At 38.6% G+C, this 24,762-nt stretch overlaps 1 protein-coding gene and 1 long non-coding RNA gene across 2 annotated transcripts in view; one reads left to right on the top strand and one right to left on the bottom strand.

The window, feature by feature from the left end:
• The window catches only part of LOC126272527 (uncharacterized), a 78,996-nt gene extending 55,440 nt beyond the window's left edge, over positions 1-23,556 (top strand). Inside the window, exon 3 of the long non-coding RNA XR_007549235.1 lies at positions 23,052-23,556. This is a non-coding gene — a long non-coding RNA (uncharacterized LOC126272527). The remainder of the gene's footprint in view (positions 1-23,051) is intronic.
• The window catches only part of LOC126272526 (uncharacterized), a 104,356-nt gene continuing 79,714 nt past the window's right edge, over positions 121-24,762 (bottom strand). Inside the window, exon 5 of the mRNA XM_049975442.1 lies at positions 121-11,017. Within this exon, the coding sequence (XP_049831399.1) occupies positions 9,528-11,017 (1,490 nt within the window). The 3' untranslated portion in view covers positions 121-9,527. The remainder of the gene's footprint in view (positions 11,018-24,762) is intronic.

Raw genomic sequence — 24,762 nt, 5'->3', positions numbered from 1 at the left:
ACTTAATAACTTTCTTTATTTTCCAATCTACACATTGAAGTCCCCTAACAAAATTTTAATGTTCAGTGGAATAATAATAATAATAATAATAATAATAATAATAATAATAATAATAATAATATAATAACAATATTTGTTGTTAACTTTACAGTCCTGGACATCTTCATTTTTTGTAAAATTACATCAATATCATGTCATTCCAAGAATGAATATATACATCAAGTAGCAAATTGTATATCATTCCATGCAATAATGTTATAAACATATTAGCACATTATATATCACTCCATACTATAATGATTGTATACATCAATTAGCCAATTATAACAATACCATCACTAATATACTGCAGTATGTAAAAGAATAAACTAACAGTACTGCAGCTTAGAATTCTTTTAATGAGTATAAACATCTTTCTATTAACAAATTTTTCAACTTGCCCTTGAATAGATTGCCTTGGAGATGCTTTATATTTTTTGGCAACTTATTGTAGAATTATCTCCCAGATACACATGGACTGTGTGGTCTGTAGCTTTCTTGTTAGTCCATATCCTATGATAGTCACTTTTGGCTCATTTTAGTAATTAAATATTACTAGAAACCTTTTTACAGGTGGAGCCGATATGCTCTTTCCAAGTGAGATGTTCATCAATCAATATGCCTAAAAACTTAAGTTTGTCAGATGTTTCAACTGTAGAAAGTGATTGAGTATGAGTATTATTAAAATTTAGCAAGAACTTTATTACTACAGTCTTGTCCTTATTCAGTGTAAACGTATTCACTGTTAGATATGACCCTTTGATATTTCATGTTCCAGTGACTCCCAGCAGCTTTCAAATTTATCTGGATTCCTTTTATTGTCCACATTTATTGGAGCATGTCAGTGTATTAAGCTGTAATCCTTATTTGCACATTGCAGAGTAAGAACTGAGAGCCTCTCATTTAGGGAATAAAAATCCATGACCAAATTTACTACTGTTGTGTCTAGATTGAATCCTGTTCCTAGATGTGGAAAGCATTTCCCATTGCATTCCAGTCTTTCTTTCCTTTGAGAATGCTATGTTCCTCTGATTCTGTGATGATGTCTTAATCAGTGAATCTAGTTTCCTGACGAGCCAAGATTTGTATATGATATTCATCTAATACTTTAATTAGTTCTTTTAGTTTTCCTACTTTACAAAGTGAATTCATGTTTAGGATGCAAAATAAATATTTTCTTTTGTTCTTAATTTACATGTAGTGCTTTGAGAACATTGACTCCTTCACTTTGCATGCTGTTCTGGGTCCCCAGAATCAGACGGCCTGGTTGTGCTGCTTTCTGCGACACAAGCTTTCCTTTTAAGGTTTCCTCCTGGGGTAGTTGAATTTGGAGAAATTTCCGTCATGTGTAAGCTACTTGATATTCCTGTTGGGGAATTGGTGGGTGCCAATTGACATTTAAAACTGAAACTGAATTCCTCACTTCAGGGTACAGATTTTGACCAAACACTGCTCGAGATGAGTACACACATATTTGGATTTTAATCTGTAGCTTTTATACTATCTCTAAAAGTAGGATTGCCTTTTCTGCAAGTCCCACCATACCAGCGATCTTCATCTCCGTCTTCACTGTAGTTGAGGTCTTTGCCGTTTCCGTGGCAAGTACTATCACCTGAGCCGGGTGAACTAAGGTTTATTTCAACAAGTGTTACTCCTCCCCCTCCTCCTTTCTCAATCAGTCTTGGGACCTGCTGTGGCAGAGTTTCTGTGACTATAATGGTAACTTCTTTTTCTCTTTGGGTTTGGAAACTCCTTGAAGACCTACAAAGTGTTGACAAAACAGATAATGGGAAGATCTTACTCAGGCTTGAATGTGAAAACTAATTCTTGTTTCCCAGTATGCCACGCTAGGTTAGCAGCATAGCAATATAGGCATGGATCCTCTTCTAGGCTTGCGTGTTTTACAAATGATGTCATAGGAACTTTTTAAAATCTGTTTCTGTTGTTTCCGTTAAAAGTGCTTTCTTTTCAGATACAATGTAGAGAAGGGCTACAGTGAAGGCACATAGTACGTTTTCCCTTTGATTGCTTTCTTGATGTTCAGGGTCAAAAACCATGATTGAAAATGTTAAGCGTATTGACAAAATTGTTTTGTTGGCTGAGATAGGCCTTTTTGGTAATTTTTTTAAATTCTCATCACTATCAAAGTTACCAGTGTTGCAGTTGTTGCATTTTGGTGCTTCTTTTTCGAATATATTTACAATTAAAAAATTCATTGTTGTCAACTTTGTTTTCCACATTTCAGTCTATTAAGGCAGTTCTTCATGGCATGTTGGAAAGTGTTCCAACTTCAACACTGCAGTTGTTGAGGAGGTAGTGTTTTAGATGTTTCAGCCATGTGAGGTACACAGGGCTTTCTAAAATGGTAACTACCTTGTTAATTGGTTGTTGGTGATTGTAGATAATTTGAATTTTTTCAACAGGTCTTGGGATGATGATGGAAATGATGAGCACGAAATTTTGATTTGATATCCCTGTACTTTTAGGTCCTCCTCAGTTTTTTCATTTGTTATATCACTGTCAGCCATGGTTATCACAATGGTGAAAGTGAGTCCATGTGGTTTCTTTCTTGCTTGCAGTTTGGCATGCAATGTGATTGCTGTTAACGTTATTTCAGACCGGTAACTAACACAGACTGTTTTCTCAGGTTTTGAAATCTGATTGGTGTGTTGTGATGTTGGCAAAGTTTATTGGAACTTTTGGTGAATGACTTGGTGCACCAGGCAATTGTTTTAGCGCCAGTTACAGCAATTTGGGGGTTTCTTTGCCACCTTATTCATTTTTTGTATATTGTAAGGTTTGTTTAAGTGCCATAAGGTTTGTTAGGTGCGCTGGAATTGCAACTGTGTAACCAGATGTAAACCTAGCTCTTTGTGTATGACTCGGAGGTTTCTGTAGTGGAAAGTTGTTTGTTTAAAAGTTCTTGACAAGATGTAAATGATGAATGTAAACTTTCTGTATTTTGGGTGTCATGTTCGTGGCTGCTTTGCCTGTTTACTCCGGATTTCTTGTCTGGGTTTTTGGCTAGTTTGTATAGTTTAGTGTTGTTGGACATCTGGTGCAGATGGGAGTTCTTCACTTCAGTTTTGTGTGTTGCAAGCCATTGTTGCATATCAAGAACAGAACAATCCAGATTCCCATGCCCTCCTTTGGAAACCCTTGTACTCAGCCTGGAGTTCTGCACCTTTAGCCTCAGGAGATGCAGGTTGGTCGTCCTTCACTATCTGTTGCTAAGTGTGACTATGTAGAGACAACTGATGTCAAATCTTCAGTGCTCTGACAATGCACATGATGGTGCTGCATTTAACGCCAGTGGCACAAGTTAGACACAATGTAGTTGGCAGCAATTTTTGTCTAGTTGTTCTACAGTGCACGTTACTCAATTACATGTAACAACTGTTCAAGTAATTTAACGAGAATGCTTCTAAAATAGTTTGTTTCAGTATACAGGGTGAATGTTAATAAAACTAAATGGACAATGTGCATGCAGCGACAAGAAATCTTCCCAGAACACATCACAACAGATGTTCAAAGTTGCCTCCATGGGATGCAATGCACATATTCACACATCGCATCATCGATTGGTGCACTCTTTCGCATGTTCCAGCCTCTCTCTCAATAGCGGACCACTTGTATGGAGCTTGTACTATAGTTCATCTCAATATATTGTAGTACTTGCTCCTACAAATCTGATGTATGCACACTCTGCGGCATCCATGCATGTTTGTCTGTCTGAAAGGACCCGTGATCACACAAACACCTGAAAAGGGCTTGAAATGTTGTTTGCTGTCTGTGATAGTACTTGTTTTGGTATATCTGTCTACCTTTCCATCATTCCTATCCGTTTGATCATACACAATCATCATCTCTGCTTCTTCCTGACACGAATACCTGACCATATACTGCTTACAGTATGCTGCGTCAAACACACAGCCTGCAACACAGGGGGAGTGCATCGCACATAGTCAGAGGAAATGTCATTCATCATTACCATGAAAATGATACCTTTTCGGACACATGTTGATAGGACCTCTCTTCCTCCATTTGCAGTCACAAATCTGTCCCTGCAGTTTCAGTTTTATTAATGTTCACCCTGTGTGTGTGTGTGTGTGTGTGTGTGTGTGTGTGTGTGTGTGTGTGTGTGTGCGTGCGCGTGTAATATGTACGATAGTTGAATGAAAAGTAATCCTCCACCTTCGTTAATTGCTTGGATGGGAATGTTTTAACCCTCTATGGACAGAATTATGACATAATACAAACAAAAAGACTCTAAATGCTATATTTGTATTATTTAGGGGTCACTTTAACCAAATTTTGATTAAAAATGCAAAAAGTCATGTTAAAACATTATATATTTTTAACGTTACAAATTTGTTACGGTAGGCATTTAAGGATACCGGGTAATTAAATGTTGGAGAGTGAATGCAAACATATATACTTTTCTTACAATTGAAAATGTTCATGAATTTAAAATGTTTGACTTGCATACTTCTCATTCCCTATGAAATTCCAGAAAACATTTGTTTTTCTCGCGATGCACAAATGAACACCACACTTCTGGCACACAATTGATGGACTTCCTTTGCAGTTTGGCATTTTGCATCTACCTCTCTTGTCAGATACAACTGGCCAATGTCCAACATTGTCCTGACGAACAACCCTTTGGGGAATTGGCTTAGATGCATGTCCTAGGTTATTCTTCTTTACATATTCGACATTAATACTTGAAGAAGGTCTACCCCTCTTTCTCCCACTCAAGTCGTTCATTTTGCGCAACGCTTCAGCTATTTCAGCCTTGAACTGACAAAGTTGCCTTTGATTCTTTTCGTGTAAACAAAAATAAACACAATCTCTTCTGTACATGCATTCACTACTGCCATATCAAGGAAATGGAAAAAAAAATAAACTATGGTAGTACTTTTTTGATCTGACGTTTATCTGGTATAGTGCAATCAGTGAGTGTAAAAGATCTACTCCTCCCATAAATTGGTTGTAAAGAAGAATTATTGACGGGCAGTCGACTTCAACCTTTGCTTTGCTCTTTTTATCCCATCGTTTCACCTTACTTATCGGTTCTGCAGCAGAAAAAGTAAAGGCAAATACTACAGATCTGTTGTCAAACCATTTGACAACTCTCACACATATCATCGACTCTCACACATATCAATATCTGCCTCTCGTTCACCGTATGCACCTCTTCTTTTTTTTAAGTTGTCAGCACACATCCAGGTAATCTATTGGCTCTAACTGTGCCCAGACAAAAAGTTTTCATGCGTGCAAGCTCTGTAAGCAGTGGTATTGTCGTAAACCAGTTGTCAAAATATAACAAATGGTTTCTTTGTAAGGTTATTCCACAACAAAGATGCGTAACAACATTGGCGTTAGCCCCTAAATTTTCCATTCCTTCCAGTGGATCACATTTCCCACAATACACTTCGAAATTGTACACAATTCCTTTGTTGTCGCATGAAATATATATTTTATAACCCCACTTGTGAGGCTTTTTTGGCATATATTGTTTCAAACTAGACATTCGTTTGAAGGGTACCATCTGCTCATCGACACACACCATCTTATCAGTAGGTAGTTTGTTGAATTTTTCAAGCAGACGACTTATCGACTTATCAATGGCCTAATCTTGAAAAGTTTGTCTTTGCAAGTACCTTCTGAATCAGTCATTCTGGTGTTGTCATTGAAATGGAGATTAGATTTTATGTCTTCCCACCAGTCTTGACTGATCACGTCCGATATGTAAGACGCCAAATAAGCTGGACAAATACATTCATATACGTGGTACAGTGTATAATGGTTGCCCAATCATTGATATTCCTATATTCGCACGATATCACTTAAATATACGAAGCTTGTTAGCACTTGAGGTAGAGAATTGGGTTGGCGCCATTAAGTTGTATTGTAGTAGTTGCTGCTACTGCTGTATCTTGATGTTAATGTTGACTCTATATGTATTCGCCTAGCGGTAAAAGGATGAGGTCCTGTGTTGTTGATGTGCTTGTTGATAAATAATGAATGACAGCATAAGTGAACTTTATTGGCATGGTAACCATCTTAACTCCGCTGACCACCCAAAGACGTTGTCACAGTACAGAGTAACACTTCTTTTCCCACATAAGACAACAACATACACATTTACAAAAGTTCTATCTAGACTGAGCTGACGAGGCTTCTTGCTGCTTGTATTTATAAATCACATCTCTTCTTAGTAGTTTTTTGACGAGGTTATAAGTCAGGCATCCATCTGTTATCGTAATTTGTGCAAAAAAGATATTAATTTACATTGAGTGACATAATTTAACAGGTCATTAAAATGACACAGATTTGTCAACTTGTCTAAACAATTCTTTGTTGCAAAATGGCCGTTTTTCAAAGGTACATCTATTGACTTCTCTCATTTGCATACATTAGTAAATAGCGTGAATTATTAAAAATTGCAGTGGTTCTTGTTTAAAATAGACATGGTTACGTGAATAGTGATCGAAAACTCTCCTACTGAATAAATAGGTTTCACTGGGTAATTTTTATTTAGGGAGATCCAAAATACATAAGTTGACCAATATTATTCGTATTTCATATTAATAACTTCAGTTGAATATAGTGTTTTTACATAAAAGTTAACATCACTAGAACACTGATACAGCAGATGTCATTGTGTGGGTCAGTTATTAATTATATTTTAATGGGTTGACTGTTAATGTAGACATGTTATGCAATCATTGCTAACATACACAGTTACTTTTCTATTATAATTGCTAGTTAAACGGATTGAATTAGGAGGGTATCGCGTACTTCGTTATAATAAAGCCTTTAAAAGGTTCTGTTACAAGTGACAAGTGACATGAAACACCGTTCCAATAAATTGTTCCAGTTCACTGACAGTTGGAGAGCTGTAGTTGGATTCTTCTGAACACAGTAAAAGTTTGATTGTTGCGTTATATGTTCCAATAGTTGACTGTCAAAGAAGTGTTTGAAATAATCCAGTGGTTTCTTGATTGCAGCGGATTCAGGGATGGAGCCTAGCCACTGTGGTATGTCACGAGCACTATTGTCTTCGCTAATGTTTCTCCAAACTGGTCTTTGCTTATTGGATGCACATGTTGAAGAAGGAGCCGAAATGTTGTCTGCGTCAGGAACATTGGTGTCATCCTCATCACTGATACCTGGCAGTTATAAATATAATACATAGTTTAGTGTCCTAAAGCTGTACATATTACTATAGTGCAACCAAGTGATAAAAGTAAAGACCATACCATTTTTAGAACAACTGGACACAGATTCCCAACCTGTTGGTACATAATCCTCGTCATTATCGCTACAAGAGGCACTCGGCCAACTGTCCTCACTCTCCCTCCACCAGCTACATGCTGAAATATGCTCACTTTTTTTATATACTTGAATTTAGCGTATTTCATGACAGTACTCACGTTTCTGTGGATGTTTATAAGATGATATTTGACTTTTTTGTGTTGGCTTCAGTCGTCTAGTGAAAGTATGATTCCATAACGCTGTTTCGTTGGCTGCGGAAATGTCCTGGTTCAATGCGTTTGCCTCATTTGTGGTGCTTCAAATACCATTTTTCTGAATGTGCTTCCTTCTTGATGTTTATATTAAAAAAGTAGTAGAATAACTCATTTTTGCTGGACACTTGCAAATTATTATATTGGGGACCCGTACATTGTTCCACCATCACACACAGAGTGTTCACTGACGACTGACTACGGCCAAAGACGACTCCAGTGTCAAAGACATTTCACACAACACACAAGCTTCCACTTGTAGCCAGTCTCTTTGATATTATTCGTCACATCTACTAATATTAATCAATATGCTGTCACTCTCGAACATGTTAGCAAATTAGCATAAAATAAGGCAAATTACAATTCACAAAAAATATTCTGACAAAAATATAAGAAAACATTTACAACCTCCCTCATTAGATTTGGTATCGACAAATCCGGTAGAAAATAACACATCTCCCAGATCCATTACAATGTTCCACAACACCCTAATTCTTCCTATAAAATGCTGCAGTATTCATTGTCTAGAAAGAACAACAGTTTCCGTACAAGTGCCTGAGTTGACAAATTTGTAACATTTAAAACATAAGCTCTCAGATTCTGGCAGCAATTGTTATGGTAATTGTTTTTATCCAGATGTACCTCAAAGTAACATCTATCACACAATATTGACATACAGTTGATAAATTAAGTTTTTCAACACCAATTGTAATAAATATAGACAGCTAAAGTGCACACGACCAAATTCCCAACGTGCAGCTGTTCACGTAGTTGAAAAAATTTCCTGAGTGCATCGCCACTTCCAATAGTTGTAGTCTGAAGCACTATGAATCTGCTAAGCTTGTCACCTGCGAGGAAAAGCTTCGCGCTGTGCAGGTACAATAATATATTTTAAGCGTTACAAATTTGTCGAGGTCGTCCATAGAGGGTTAATAAATCAAATGCAGAAATAATCCTTAGAAAGTGATCTTTAATGACCAATATTCTTTTTTTCCACATGAGCACCAGTCAATTGGATACATTACCGCCAACTATGAACAAGTTCTCTGAAGCCATCACGGAAGAAGTCGACACGCTGTTTCCGCAACCACAGTCTCACAGTTCTCTTAGCGTCTTCATCAGAAGCATAATGATGTTCCCGCAGACCATCTTTCATTATCGGGAACAGATGGAAGTCAAAATCTCACAACTATACATCATCCTCCATGTAGTCCAGATTTAGCACCATCTGTGTCTGAAGTTTTGCTGTGGTGGCACATGAAGTGTGTGGTTTGGCATTGTCATGCTGCAAAAAAACATTTCCCTTTTCCTTTTGGATCATTTCAGAGTTCACAGCATTGTGATGCAACACACTAAATTTATTGTTGTTCCATGATCAAGAAAATCAACATGAATAAAACCATCTGCGTCCCAGAACACAGTGGCCATGATTTTTCCAGCTGAGGACTGCATCTTGAATTTCTTTCTTTGGGGTGAATCTTTGTGTTAATATTCCACAGACTGACGTTTTGTCTCCTGTCACAATTGAATGGAGAAAGGCGTTGGCCTTCATTCTCATATGAAGAAGAGTTCTTGGCAAATTTCAAGTCTGTGCGCTTTCATTTCTGGAGTCAGCATCCGGGGTTTCCATCTTCTGATAGCCAAGCAAAGCAATAATGTGACCCACACCTTCTTGTGAAATGCCTGTCCTACAATATCAAGATGTTTGTGTACACAAAGCATTTCCCACCAATTTTAATAAGTAATCTCGGTGCATTAAAATAGTATGACAGAGGCTACAATTTACAAATAAGCACACACTTACAAATAAAGAAGAAATATAACACAGGTGTTGGTTGTACAATATCAGTCGCATTTAATTTTGTTATAGCAGGTAGATTCTATATCTACACCTCATTGCTGGGCTTAGTTCAGTCTACAGTGAAGACCGTCATTTGAGAAAAAAATTCAAACGGACTACAGTGAGGATTCTGCAGCCAGAGAGAGTTCATTGTTTCTCCTTGCCAGATTCCTCTCAGCAGCTGAACACAGCTCTTGCTCTGGATGCAAGATAGTTGGATTCCACCACTGTAGTAGCCTGTTTTTCACTATAGGTAGTGTCGTTCCATTACAAACGAAACAGACAAACAGCACTGGTCCTTGCACCATCGTAGCTATATGTACGTAGTACACGAACTGTGCTATTCCTTGTACCTGGTGGAACCCAAGCCTAGTTACAATACCTATACCACTTATGATAATAGCCTTAAATGACATAAAAAGAGTTTGTTTCTTTGTAGCAAATTTACTGTTCCCAATTACTCTGAGTTGCCGCATGGAATACCAAGTACGTAGGTACATGTAACCCACCAGTCCAAGACAAACTAAATTGAAAGCCACTGACACTGAAATCGCCACAAGGAATACTATACGACTATGGATCAGATAATATTTGCTCGTTGTTTCAAAAGCAATAGTTGCCACACATATTACAGTCCATGGTATTAACACATACAGCACCTGACGACGGAATAAATTGCTTGCTTCATCTGGTAGTAGGTCATTAGGAAGCCTGAGATGACGAACACAAGCATACATTTGGTAGCAGAATGAGTTTAGCCAGATACAGCTGAGAAGTGTGAGGGCGCTATCTATCAGCACTGCTGTAGATAAGTTAGGGACACCTGCCATACGATACAATATCTCAGAGCACAGGATCTGGATTATACACGTGATCTGAAAAGACAGGAATATCTTTCCAGGCAAATTACATAGGTGGGTAAAGTACATGTATATTCCAGCAGTCGAAAAGCGGAAAATAATATTTACCAATATAAATGTGATTTCTAAAGACTTTAAGCTGACAATTTTGAAATCCTTGTATTTCAGTGTGGCGCTGTTTAAACTGTTTTTATAGTTCAGTGTTTTTTCTGTTGGCTTGTGATACTTAGTGTGGTTGAATAAGTTTGTTGTTTTAAACGTTTCTGAGTATGATCCATCTGGGTAAAGATACAAGCTACTAGTCTTGGAAGGTATAAAGGAGGAAAAATCACGACACTTCAGCAAAAGAAAAGCTCTAGAAACAGAACAGATGGAATCTGTAGCATTGTATTCTAAACACGATTGGTCATCAGGACTATCGAAATAACAGTAAGCATCATGCACGGACTGTATAATACTAAATGGGATGTCCTGACAAATGCTGAACGAGTTGACTGTCATCCAGGCCAGTAGACAGAAATTGACATTTGCCCTCTGCGTGTAGGCCAGGTAGCTGGTCACAGGTAGGTGGGGCGTCCTCTGCACCATGTCATGCCAAAGCTGCACACGGCACTGCTTAATGGCTTTGAATGGTAGGTCTTCCAGTGGACAAGTGGGGTGGTCCAGGGTGTTTGCCAGCAGCTGCAGGCAGTCAGTGTCCACAGAGAGTGTAGTGTTGCTTCTATCTTCCAACTGCCAGTCCTTATCTGAAAAGAAAGATGGAAAGTAGGTGGTGCCCATACACTACAGGTAGTTGAACCCAGAGTCTCCTCTGGATAATAAGATTGGGCATTGTCTACCTAAATCATCAAAGATCGGTGCTTAAAACTGGTCACAACCAACAAACATCCAGTAGTAATTACCCAGAATTATGTAAGGCGGCATGTCCACAAAAGTCGAGAGCACTGAGAAAGACAGATATCGGAGTTTCATTGAGTGAATTAGTCTTATTTCATCTACAGGATATCCAAGAAATACCTACCGTATTCCACTCTTGACTTAAGATTAGTATAGCTGACAAAATAAATAGATATTATTGATATTCCTGCTTTGAAGCTCGTAAAAAAAAGAAAAAAAAAAAAAAAACACGATATTATCAGTATGGTATTGTTTGTTTCAGATCCATACTCTTTGAGTTGTGAACCCAAGGTACAACAGTTACATTTTAAAGAAGAGTTTGATGGAGCATGTGTGGGTGCATCCACAGATAGTCTCATCCACTCTTTCATAGTTTTTCCTATTTGCCATGGTCCACCTCGTAAAGCAGCTTTGCCTGACACAGAGAGAGAGAGAGAGAGAGAGAGAGAGAGAGAGAGAGAGAGAGAGAGAGAGAGAGAGAGAGAGAGAGAACATCTCTCTCTCTCTCTCTCTCTCTCTCTCTCTCTCTCTCTTTTCCTTGAGCAGTCCCCAATGAAATCCATTTGCAAAAGAACAGTTGGACTTCAAGCATCTCGGTCAACAGTGCACAACCACATAGGGGGGAAAAAAGAATACAAAAGGATTTAGGCTGATGTTTGTTATTGAATTATCTGACAATGATATGGAGCTGTGAGTTGTACACCACCATACTTTGTTGTGCCTATTTCTGCTATGTCACTCTCAAGAGTGTTGTTTCCTAATAAATGTGCAATTCATCGCAGTTTGAACAGGAGAAATATTGTTTTCTGGTCAAGGACAACAGCCGTTAACTGAAAGGGTTGGAAATGGATCCACCTCATGTTATATGGGTTAGGGTGTGCTCACAGTACCTGTTCGGACTACATTTTTTTCAAGCACACTGAAGGGGAACTTCCATTTGACTGTACAACTGCATTGTCATCAAGCTGAGGTTTGAACACTTCTGTCACAGATTGAGTGTTGTTACAGTAGAATGGAGCTTGAGCACGCTTTGCTATTCAGGTACACAAGTTTCTTAATGAACAATGTGGCCTTGGATTGAGTGTGGTTCCGCAACATTTGAAGCCACATTAAAATAGCGATCACGAATTCCCAACAGTACCATGCCAACAGCCCTTGGAAATGACAACAACAAATTTTCCATCTTACCACACCAGCAAATCAGTTGAGGAATAATTAAATCCCATGTGGCTCAATGTGACAAGATTAATGGAAAAGTGAACGTAAGTGTCGAGGAAGCCTTTCAAAGCAGTATTAAAAGAATGATACGTAACGTATCAACATTGAGACGCACAAATCTCTGTGTAAGGAGTGATTGTCCATATACCAATCTGCTGGATATGTAGCTTTTATATCTAAGCACTTTAATATAGAACATACTGTTTTGACCTTAGTGTATGGGGGCTTCCAGAGGTGCTGTACAAAGAAAGAGGATTCTGGCTGAATTCTTGTGTTTCTGACATTTCAGTTTTGTCCCTCAACCAGGTGACCCCATCATGCAGAGTTAAGAGCAGCGATGCAACAGATTTGTGACAAGTTTGTTTTGTTAGTGTGAGAATGTTGAGGAAAAGCACAACAAACTACAGTAGCTGATGATTTGGGAAATACCCTTTACCACAATGAATGATTTACTCTCAATATTCTGTTACATTCCTGTGCATATTTTTGAATTTATGGTAACCTCACATACACCTTGTGTAATAAGAGTAATGCAACAATATAGGCAATTGGTGTGGCTGCTGAGTGAGTGATTGTGGGATTACAATTCCAGAGATTTATGCTTCAGGGATTGCTCCTGAGATTTATTCTGTCACTTATCACTTCTTTCATCTCGACGCTGATTTGTCAAGCTCGAAAATATCTTAACTGCAGCATGGTTTGGAGAACCAATAAGTAAGTGCATCCCACAACAATTAACTGAGTAAGTTAGTCCAAATGTAGAAAGATGGCCAGTGACCGCAACCTGCTGTAGGACCATGGCTAACAAAGCACTTTAGTGACCAAACCAAGCTTCAGCTTTACCTGCTACATTCTAGAAGTCCTGATAGTTGTTTTTCTTGTGCATCATTCTCGTTCGGAATGCAAATCAAAGAAAATGATACTGATACGCTATACATCATCTTCTGTGCATAGTTCATTGGTGTGATGAGTGAAAGTGTAGACAAATAGGTTCCAAAAGATTCTTATACACAGGCAGATTCTGTGAAAGGCCAAAAACACGACTTTGACGTAGAGAACTAATTTTATTATTATTCATTTCACTCCCACCACATGAAGTTGCAGGCATGTTGCTGCTCTTGACATTAGAATACCTTATAGTTTTTACAGATTGAAGGAATAAAATAGTAGGTTTCAAATAAATTGAACGTATGTGTGTTGTTTTTAGAGACGCTATGCCTTTCATACTGATTATGGCACTATGATGAAGATAAAGCTAGTGCTTTGGTAAATCAGTGAGAATCAGGTCCTGATAACTGCTATGAAGGTAATATAATATGATGCAGATGTAGGCCAGAAACGATGTATGTATTACAAAGTGTGGGAGTGGGCTAGGAAGTATGATTGATAAATTGATGTGGGAAGATGGAGGTGCAAGGGAGGGATTATGGTGGTCAGAAGGCTGGAAGTGGGAGCATCTATATATTGAAGAGATGTAGATGCCAGTATTATATCTGGGTGGACAAACAAGTGGCAACATGGTGTTCTGGGACAGGAATAATCAGCCAGCTGGAGTTTTGCTAGAATAGCATACGGAGGGGAGGCGAGTGGAAGGAAGACATGACTTGCTGATGTAGGTGCAGCTGGAGCCCAGATATGCAGAGGATTGGGCAGAAAAATTTGGTTTTCATCCCCAAGTTTTGTGGGAAACTTCAAGGAGATTCAGAAGAGAAGGTAATCTAATCAGCTGGTAGAGTTTGCTTGTGAGAGGGGTAAGATATGCAGAGTGCATGGTGTCCTAGGACAATAAGGAATGGTAAAATTTTGTGAGTGCAGAGATCTAAGCTACACTAGTAGAAGTGAGGCTGGGACAGTTAGGGCTTTTGGAAAAATGTAAGAAGAAAGATGATTAGGGGTTAACATCCTGTTTATGACAGAGCGATTAGACATAGAACATAAGCTAGAATTGTGCAGTATGGGGAAGCAGGACTGCTGTGTCCGTCCAAAGGGACCATCCTATCATTCACCTTAAGCTGTTCAGTGGCATGGAGAAACTAAATTTTGATGGAAAATGAGGTTTTGAACCACTGTCTTACGACAGCATCACATTGTTCAGTGGGTTTTCCCAATTATAGAGGATGGTTGAATGATGAAATATCCACATATTGCCAGTTTTCTGTTTTCTTAATATGAATCTGCTGTAGGCTGGAGGTGCCTGATTAGTCCAAGATATGAGAAAGAAAGTGAGAGTCCTCTGCCCATTTCAGCTGGGAGAAGCGAAGGCCAGGTCCGCAGCCTAACTGCAAACACTTACCTTCCTCCTGTACATTGGGCACTATTGTGACTTGAATGTATCTGATTTGAGTGTAGGTAACTGTAATGGATGCATTAATAGCTTAACACTTTTATGTACAACTAATTTGACCAAAAAACAGCTCTAGAAGTACATTATAACAGAATGAACATAATTATTACCATTGTACACAAAAATTCAATTTTTATAATCATTGTTGGTCACAAAGGAGGTGCTTCATTTTTTGTACCACTGTGTATCAAGATGCATGATAGTCTTGGAAGCATGTCTTCCTTTTCCCTAAGCCGAACTCCAAATAACTGATATGGTGATGGTGTGCCTAACTCCACAATAAAAACACTGGGACCACACTGGGAAGCAAATGCAGGGGCATCAGTAGGGCGTTCAGCTTTGCTCCACTTATGTTCAGTCTTCGACTGATGATCAGCATCTCAGTTGGAGTCTGATTCTGATATGTCAAGTGATTCTGAGGATGAGTGCCAGCTACTGTTTCAGTGATTAGGTCAGCAGAGACTGAGCTAAGTCAAACCATCACATTGCATCAAACAGAAGAGTTTTGGATGTAGTTGGTTCCAGACAATAAGAATTGTCATCACTGTCCCCACTATCAAATGATATGTCAGATGGAATATCCTCTTCAAATTTCAGACTCAGACAGCTTTCTCTGACCCCTCATTATTACTGAAAAGTAAAGAGTAAGATTTACCCATGTTTGAAGTAGACTGACTGTTGTGATACATATTTTGAACCGATGAATAATTAGCTACATTTTAATAATTTCTCATAGAAATAGTCTGAACAATACAAAAAACTACAATAAACAAATGTACTTACATATTCCAATAGAAATTGTGTTGGAAACTTCCATTAGCAGGTAACAAATAAGTGTTGCACAAACAATGTCTCCACAGAGTACTTGAGCGCACCTGACGTAGAATATGAAGTACTGGTTCTGCTACAAGAACCCAGTAACAACTGCCATCTGGTGCATACATCTAAGAACATGCCCTGCTAGTAGTTAAAATAATCTACCACGAGAATGCACTGTTGTACGCATCCAAATTGGTGGTACAAATAATGTACCACCGTACAACCTCGGTGCAACTTAAGGTGGTACACAAATTGTACCACCAGACTTGAAAGAGTTAACATCCACATCTGACAGACATGTGTTCTGCTTTGAATACATTTTCAAGAAGAAAAATGAAAAAGATCAATGAACAGAATGCCTTATTGATTGAAAAGCAGTACACTTATCTTTAGTTCCTTGTAGCTGTAATTGTGAGAGCATGATTGTTTTCAGCCACTCTTGTGTATCAGAACTTCAATTAATACCAATGAGCTGCAGTACAGTACAAGTTTGTACTGAACGTTTACTGCAGCTGTGATAAATATGTATCTTTTGTTTTCCCTCAACACTCTGTAATGTCACTCACTCAAGCCTAGTCTGGGCTTGCATGTACAATGACACTCTGAAGGCAGAAGTGGAACTTCTTCGCTTATCTGCACTCGACAGAACTGTAGTACCCTTGTAGACAGAACAGAACTCAGACCGGACTCCAAAAGAACTCATACCAGACATCGGCAGAACAGGAAACACTTGTCCCGCATGGTGCCTCGTAACTACGGGAGGAATGGCTTACGGCTTCTTTCTCATTGGTGCCCGATGATGATGATGATGCTTAGACATACACCATCTCTGTGGCAGTGGATTGCCAATTAGCTGCAGGCGATTACTGATGATACCACCCATGTCGCCTGCAACAGTGTCACAAGTCCACATGCCACAAGACACTGAGGAGAGGTAATTTAATCTATGATGCTGATGCAAGGCCTGGTCATTAGAAACATTATACTTCCGTCCCCCCTCCAATGGATGAGGAAATACTAGCCACCACTTAGATTCAAACCAACTTACCTCTGAATCAAGTGCCATCACAGAGGCATGTTTCTGTGATATTGTGGACGTCAGGGGGAGAGAAATGACGGGTTGTATTTATTACAATAATTGCCTGGCTTTTTAACATAGTGTAGTCTCTGCTACCTGAAAATCAACTAAGAGGTGAAGTTATTAATGTAGATCCGGAGGGAATGTTAGGAAGCTTGGAAGGCTGGTTAGGGATAAAGAAGATGGATGTTTTCGGCAGTAGCTAACAGAGCGTAGCTGGCTGGTGCATTTCAGCTTTGCAGAGATGGTAGAGAAGTTAAAAACTAATTCTTGAAGCATTCCTGTAGACAGATAAAGATGTGCTGCTGGGTAAAATTTACAGTGACAAAAGGAGGATGGTATGTCAGACAAGGAGCTATACAGCAGATATAATTGGGAGGGACAGCATAGATGTTTAGTTAAAACATGGGGCTTCTATGCCAAATTTCATGAAAGGCTTTTCATTTTCTGGGAGAAGAAAAAAAAAGCACAACAGCTTTCGTTTCTTACAGGAAAAGTAGTGAGGTAAGTCTGAGAAGCTGATAACTTATGGGGTACTTGTGACAGTAGCCACACTGGATGTTGTGAAGGCGTAGGTGGTATTCTGAGTGTTTCTCGATACTGTGCATTAGGTTGGGTTGAAGCATTTTACTGAAGTCAGGCTAACAGGTCTGTTGGATCAGGATGCATAGCAATGTTCACTGGATTTAAGGAGTAGGACAATCGTGGAGGACTTCTATGATAAGAAATTTTTTGAGTCATTGGTCTTTTGACTGAGACAAAAAGGTTGGCACAGGAGAGAAATTCACAGCCAGCTGCTTCATATCAGAGTACCAGTTGCAACTTACATCCATTATTTGCTGGATGTATCCTGTCGTATGTCTTCCTGTACAGGTTTTGCCCTTTGCAATTCACTCTTGTACCACAGAGGTTATTCCCTAATGTCTTAAAAAATGTCGAATCATACTGCACTTTCTCCTTGTCAGTGTTTTCCATTCAATCCTTTCCTCCCCGTTTCTACAGAGTGTCTCTTCACTTCTTGCCATATCAGTCCACCTAATTTTCAACATTCTTCTGTAGCATCACATCTCAAACTCTTCATTTCTCTGCTGTTCTGGTTACATCATGCATTAGCGTAACTAATTTACGTTAATTTAATTAAAAATGGTTGTAAAGTCTCATGAGTTCTCATTTTAAAAGTTCTCATAATAGATATGATACATGAAATGTTTTATTGTTACAGCCAACAACTAATGGTATTTGGCATTGCGTTTCCACGCCACAACCCATTTAGCTTGTATTAGTGTTCTGCCATTTATTCATTTGCAACCTGTTACAGTATCCTTGATTAACTGCTGATCATCACAAAGCGTTTTGCAAAATTGAATGCCCGCAGCGAACCTTTAAATGGCCATATTTATGGGCAAAATGGAATCTTAGCTTTGAGACTAACAGATACCAACCCTGCAAAACTGATGGTGGTATTAAAAGATATAATCTTCTATAAAATGTTGTAAAATTTAGAGAAGTCAACTTGGATGCATTTTTGTTAATTTTTAGTGACCATCATCCACAATGGTCTTCTTTGAGATGTGCCTATTTCTCCAAACTCCAGCTTGTCAATCACAAACAGGATACAGTTGTACAAACGCACCATTTGCTTTGCGGATACGACTACAGATGTCGTCCTCAGTATCTTCTGTAGTTGTGACTATGCTTCAGAGATAAAGAAAGAATTGGACCTGTTTTACATTCTCTCCATTAATGGCCAGCCTAGTCGTGATGGTAGAATTTATCCGAATTTCTTTGACCAGGTTACAGAGACTAACTGATTTTGCGAACATTATCTTGATGTCTGCAACTTCTGTCTCTCTTCGATGTTTTGATATCATTGTGCCATTGAGCAGAAGATGTTTGTGAAATCTAGGTCTTTATGGGGGGACGGAAGAGATTTGTGCAATGGGGGATGTGAGACAGGCTCACTCTCTTCATCACATGGTCCAACACCAAAAGAAATAGTGTTGGCGAAAGAATACACCCTTGTCGTACTCCTGAATTAATTTAGAAAGGCTGTTAGTTTTCCATCATTTAGTACTTGGCATTCATAGTCTTCATACATTTCCATGATGATGATGATGATCTTCATTGGAATGCTATATTTTGCAAGTCTGTCAATCTAAGATTCATGTGGAATAGAGTCGAAAGCCTTTTGAAAGTCAGTGAAGGAAAGATGGAGGGTGTGTTGCAACACTGCACTTTGTTCCAGATAATTCTGAGAGTATTGATAAGATCCACAAAGCGTGAACGTTTTCTAAAACTCGCCTGCTCTCTCTCCTCAGTTGTGCTTCCACAGAATCCTTAATGCAGTTTAAAATTATCCCCAAAGTACCCTGTTCGGTACTGAGAATGGGGTAATGTCCCAACAGTTGTTCCAGTTAGTAACACCTCATTTCCAATATGTTGGCAGTTTCTCCTCTCTCCATCTTCTCTAAGAGGTTGTACAATAATTCGACAGTGGTGTCCCCATCTCGGATGTTACATTATCTGGTCCTGGTGCTTTCCCATTCTTAATCTGCTTCAACATTTGTGGGTGCATTTACACCAATGTTGGAACTAGGATCATTCTATTCATTTGTTCTTCTTCTTCTATTTCAATGCCAAGGTCTCTATTTAGAACTTTATTAAAGTGTTCCTTCCACTTTCATGACTGTTCTTCATGTGTAGTTAATATCTCCCCTTTCTTATTCCTTACTGGTTGGTTCCTCTGCAAACTTTTCTTTGAGAGCGTCTTAGTGGTATACAGTTCTATCACATCCTCTCCCCCCCCCCCCCCCCCCCTCCACGTTGCCTGTTCTGCTCTTTCAGCCTGTTCATCTATCCATCTTCTACAGTCTCTTCTCACACTCCTTTTCACTTCCTTATCTGCTGCTCTATAATCAGCTTGTGCGTCCTTTTGTTGCCTGGTCCTGCTCTGGTTTACTCTTCGCTTGGCCACCTTTCTGCGGGTGATCTTCCTCTAGGTATATTTGGACATCCAATCTATTCGGAAATTGGCAGTAACAAGATGGTAATCACTGTTTGCGTCTGCTCCTCTACTATTCCGCACATCTTTCAGGCTGCTCCTGAACTTCCTGGATTCTGCGATGTGTTTAGTTTGATTTTCTGTAATATGATCTGGGGATATCCACGTTATCTTATGACATCTCCAATGAGGAAACAAGGTCCCTCCTATTACGAGGTCATGGCTTGCACAGAAATCACTAAATCTTTCCCTATTATCGTTATCTCCCACCTTGGTATTTGTCTCCCATAACAATGAGGATATCTTTCTTGATCACTTTCATTACAGTCTTTCATACCAGGTAATAGAACTCCTCCTTTTCAACCCCTGATGTCTCTTTGGGGGCATAGCAATGGATGAGCGTCATGTTTCGGGCCTTCGTTTTAAATCTGGCAGCCGTGATCCACTGGACACAGGTCTCCATTCTAGAATGCTCTTCTTTACTGCCTTGGTCAACAATAGCCCAACTCCATCCCAGTGTTCCTCCTCCTCTCCACATCCTGAGTATAAAAACACAATTCCATCTAATGTCTGAGTAAAGTGAGATGGCTAGAGTTTGGTGTAATGCATTTCCCTGGCCACTTGTTTTTGCTTGCTACTCTCCCTCAAGGTTCATATATTCCAAAAGCCAATTTTCATCGCCACTCATGAATCATCAGTGCATAAGACTGTCCAATATCGTAGTGTTCTGTGTATATAATCTTCCATTACAGCATCAGACTTTGTGTATCCAAAGCTAAAACAGAAATTACAAATTTGACTAAGATGTGCCACGAGATAACTGGTATCGTAAATAAATTATCAGATGGAGTCATAAAAATGAAACACAAACAATTCGAAACTGAAACTAGTCTTGAACCTCAGTTGTCTTTAGGGCTGCGTCAGAATGTGACATGAGCTAACTGTTCAGGGAGAAAATTGAGGAATTGGTTTCCGAAAGAGATACCAAAATAACGAAAAAGGTCAAACAAGAAAAACATGCTGGGGTGCAAGCCATAAAGTGGGAGTTGTGTCCAAGCCAGGTACTGCAGGGTGAAACTATTTGCACAGAACTTTACGAAATGTGTAATTTTGTACTTACGGATTGTTCATCAGTACACTCCAATGTTTGCAGCATGTGCATGGACCTCTTTATTGTGTCATGCAACGTATTTACAACTCTTTCGACCTGTTGTTTGGGGTTGGTTACTTGTGTGTGCCATTGGGGAAAATATGCTAAAATTTTAAATAGGACTTTATGGTACAATTGCAGAATGTAGTTAAGATACTGCGGGTGCAGCACTAACATTAGCAGCCGTGCTCTTGGAAGAAAGCCCTCTCAAGCATAGGCAATTTCAGGTGTTTATTGAGAAAAAAAGTTTTCCACATCCAGTGATATTTATACACAGTTTTAAAGGTCATATTGCTAAAGACTTGAAACGAATGTCAGAAAATTCAGATTGCTGCCTCATACACACAGGGTGAATCCATGGTATGGGCTGTGGCAACGGCAGAATCCTGTTTGACATTTGAACAGGCATTCTTAGACATGGGTGAATATATTATCACCAATATTTGTTTAAGACGTGAAATATTCAACCCATAGACTTGCAATGCCAAGCAAGAAAGTCTTCGAAATTATTTTAAAAAGTACATTGGAAGGACACGGTATTGGGACAATCCCGTATTAGACAGAGACGCTATAGGAATTTTTAAAGATAAATTGCCTATCAATATTCAAGAAAAGGTAATACACGCTCCCTGCAACTGTTTGGAAAACTTTTTGTCTGTGGTGGACTTGCTTGATTTAAATCAAGAAGACTTGAAAAGAATGAACGGCAATTGTTGTGATGGCCTGCAACATAACCACAGAAATGGTTGACACAGGAGAGACTGGCAGGAATACTGGAGAAAAAATTAAGAAACCACAAAGTTTTGTAGATTATAACTTGAATATGGGAGCAGGTGACTGTTCTGATATGCTGCTTAGCTCTGTCGGATGTATACGGAAAACAGTGAAGTGATATAAAAAGTTCTTTTTTCACATTCTAGATCTGTGTGTTTTAAATTCTCATACTCTACACAGATCACTACCAGGTCGTAAAATGACGATAGCAGAGTTTCATCTGTCACTGTTAAGAGAACTTACAGACACGTATGCGTTAGAGGATTATCATCAGAACACCTTCCTCTGCCAGCTTTTCTGCACTCTAAGATTTGTGGGAAGGCATTTTCCAGACATTATAACAAGTGAGCAATCCCAGAAAAGTGTGCTAATGCATAGATGCATTGTTTGCTGGAAACAAAAAGTGCGTCGAGAAAGCAGGTACGAATGTAAAACTTGCAAGGTACCATTGTGTGTCGTACCCTGTTTTGAAAAATACCACACAAGACAGAATTATTAATTGCAGCATAGAATGAATACAATAATCCTATTAGAAAAAAACTTCAGAAACGAAAAAAAGAAGAAAAATTATAAAACGGGGAAAAACAAAATAAAAATGTTTTTAACTTTGCCAGGGCCGGCCCAAAGCCCGGATCAAAAAAGAAGATGGGAAACATATTCACAAAGTGTAAAAGTAATGCCTAAATTTACAGTTCATTACTGTCTTTTTGTTAGCACATTAAATTCACTTATAGAGAAAATTCAGAGATTTCACATCTTTCAAATGTTGAAAAATCTGACGAAATTTGTAAAATAGTTTTGATTGTTGCATATAAGTATTCAACAAAGAAACAAATATTTGGGCTATTCAGCGATACAATCAGTAGGCCATGTGAAACTTCTTACCACACCAGAATACGAATTTCACGACGTGAAGTAAAATTGTTCTTACCGTTGCTCACAGTAAATTCCGATGTTGTAGTGCGATATGAAAGATGATCTGTATGTCGCTTTCTCCTATAAACAACATAATATGATGTTCTGAACAACAAAAATTAACGTACAGTAATCTATGGCTTATTTTATTCGTTCTTTAGTTAGTACGGTTAGGAACGCATAAATAAATCCAGACATTATTGTTCTTTCTTGGATACCTGTTTATAAACTACTGATGTAAAGCTAAATGTGTGACTAAATGAATACTTAAAAAGACACACGTGTATGCATTATAAATATTAGATTAGTGGTATGTATGGACTGTATATCTGTTCACTGCTATCAGAGTTTGCTGTTTACTTTTGTTCCTGCTATGTGGCTTAAGTAGCCATGAAACCTCGCTGACCAACTGTCCAGAACTCAAGTTTGTGTAAACTTCTAAATAGCAATCCATAACCTTACTTAGAGTGCACTTTGCACAGAGAAACCATCAGTCAGTGATTACAGTATGTACCGCTTAGTGTTTTGCAGCAACCATCAAACAACTGATACTGCTATTTTTATCTTTTCCACAAACAATCTAGGACACTGGTAAATGAGTTGGCAACACTTCAGCTGCTCATTCCTTGCCAAGGCTGCCATGTGGGTCAGATGTCACAGTAAGCTGACAGCTAAGCCAGTCATTTGCTAGCAAGATGCAGATGTAAACATTCCATCAGAAGTGGATGGGGGCACTTCCCTCATCTTAAGAACATGCCCACATCTGGGGTCGCGGAGTGGCAAAACACAACAGCAAACCTTTATAATTTCATCTACCAATGGAACAACGAGTCTACATAGCATAATATAAATGCATATCGTCAAAATTCTCCAGCTCTACACATACAACCAGCAATCTTCAAGACATCTAATGAGGACAAGAAGTGTACATAATGAAAGCTATGAAATATACCAGTTCATGCAAAACCTAAGTCATTCTACCATAAATCCAATGTAATCTAATTGACTACATTCCGATTTGTATAACTAATTTACTGTTTTATTTACTTATTTATGTGTGTATGTAAATAAAAATTTTTAATGAACAACTGCACATCAAAAATTATTTCATTTTTAACTGTACTGAAAGCAATATAAACACCGAAGGCAATTTATAAATGAAATAGCTTGAAGCCTTTGTGGGGGAATTAAACATTACATGGACAGAGTCATTTTTACTTAAATGTAACATAGCAAGAATGCCGGAAAGCACAAAAATGTGCAGTAATCTAATTTTTTTGCTATAAATAACTTTATGCCTAAATAACTTACAATTACATTCCACAAAATTAATGTACATAATTTCATAAATAACATTTCAAAGATATAGTGGCAGTTGGCCTATGGCTGACTGCAATCAATTATAATAGTTTTTTTGTTTTAAAAAGTAAGTGAAGAGTATTCCTGCTTGGATCTCTTTCTCACTTCTCTGTTAGCCGCTGCACTGATAGGACATACTATAGCTGTGTTCTTGCTTATCAGTAACTAACCTTTCTTTTGTGTAGACCAATAGTATGCAAGTGTCATGTATCAGCTTAAATTAATGTATATCAGTTAAGTCCCACGAGTTCTCATTTTAACAGTTCTCCTAGTGGATGCATGAAATGTTTTATTGTTACAGTCAACGGCCAATATGAGCTTAATGGATTGTGGCATGGAAACGCAATGGCCGCATACAACTAGTATTAAGCCATTTATTCATTTGCAACTTGCTACAGCGTCCCTGAGATTAACTGCTGATCATCATGAAGCATTCCGAACTTGAATACAGTTGCGGGACCTTAAATGTTCTGGCCACAGTCTCCAAGCTACAATTCCATTTCACTCGTAAATAATAGATACCCACCCCACAAAACTGATGGTGGTATTAAGACGTAATCTTCTCTAAATTTTACATCATTTTTCTGGAAGTCAGTTTGGTCATTAACAAAAATGTGTCCACCATCAACAGTGGCTCCAGTTAATTCCAAGTTTTCTTTCCAGTGATTATTGAAATTAATCGTGTGAGCAGACGCAGTGTACTCTTTCCATCTATCCTCTACCTCTTCATTTTAGGCATGCGACATTAGCATGTATACCTGGACTATTGTTGTCAGTGTCGTGATTCTGTTGAGGATAATCCTATCACTGAACTGTTTACAGTAACACAGTAACTCACTTTCTGCCCTACCTTCCCATTCATAACGAATCCTGCTCCCATTATACCATTTTCTGCTACTGTTGGTATTACTTTACTCATCTGCCTAGAAATCCTTA

The sequence above is a fragment of the Schistocerca gregaria genome, chromosome 5 (genome assembly GCF_023897955.1).
Source record: "Schistocerca gregaria isolate iqSchGreg1 chromosome 5, iqSchGreg1.2, whole genome shotgun sequence".
Lineage (NCBI taxonomy): Eukaryota > Metazoa > Arthropoda > Insecta > Orthoptera > Acrididae > Schistocerca > Schistocerca gregaria.
The sequence above is the reverse complement of the archived record's forward strand: the minus strand, read 5'-3'. Positions and strand labels throughout refer to the sequence as shown.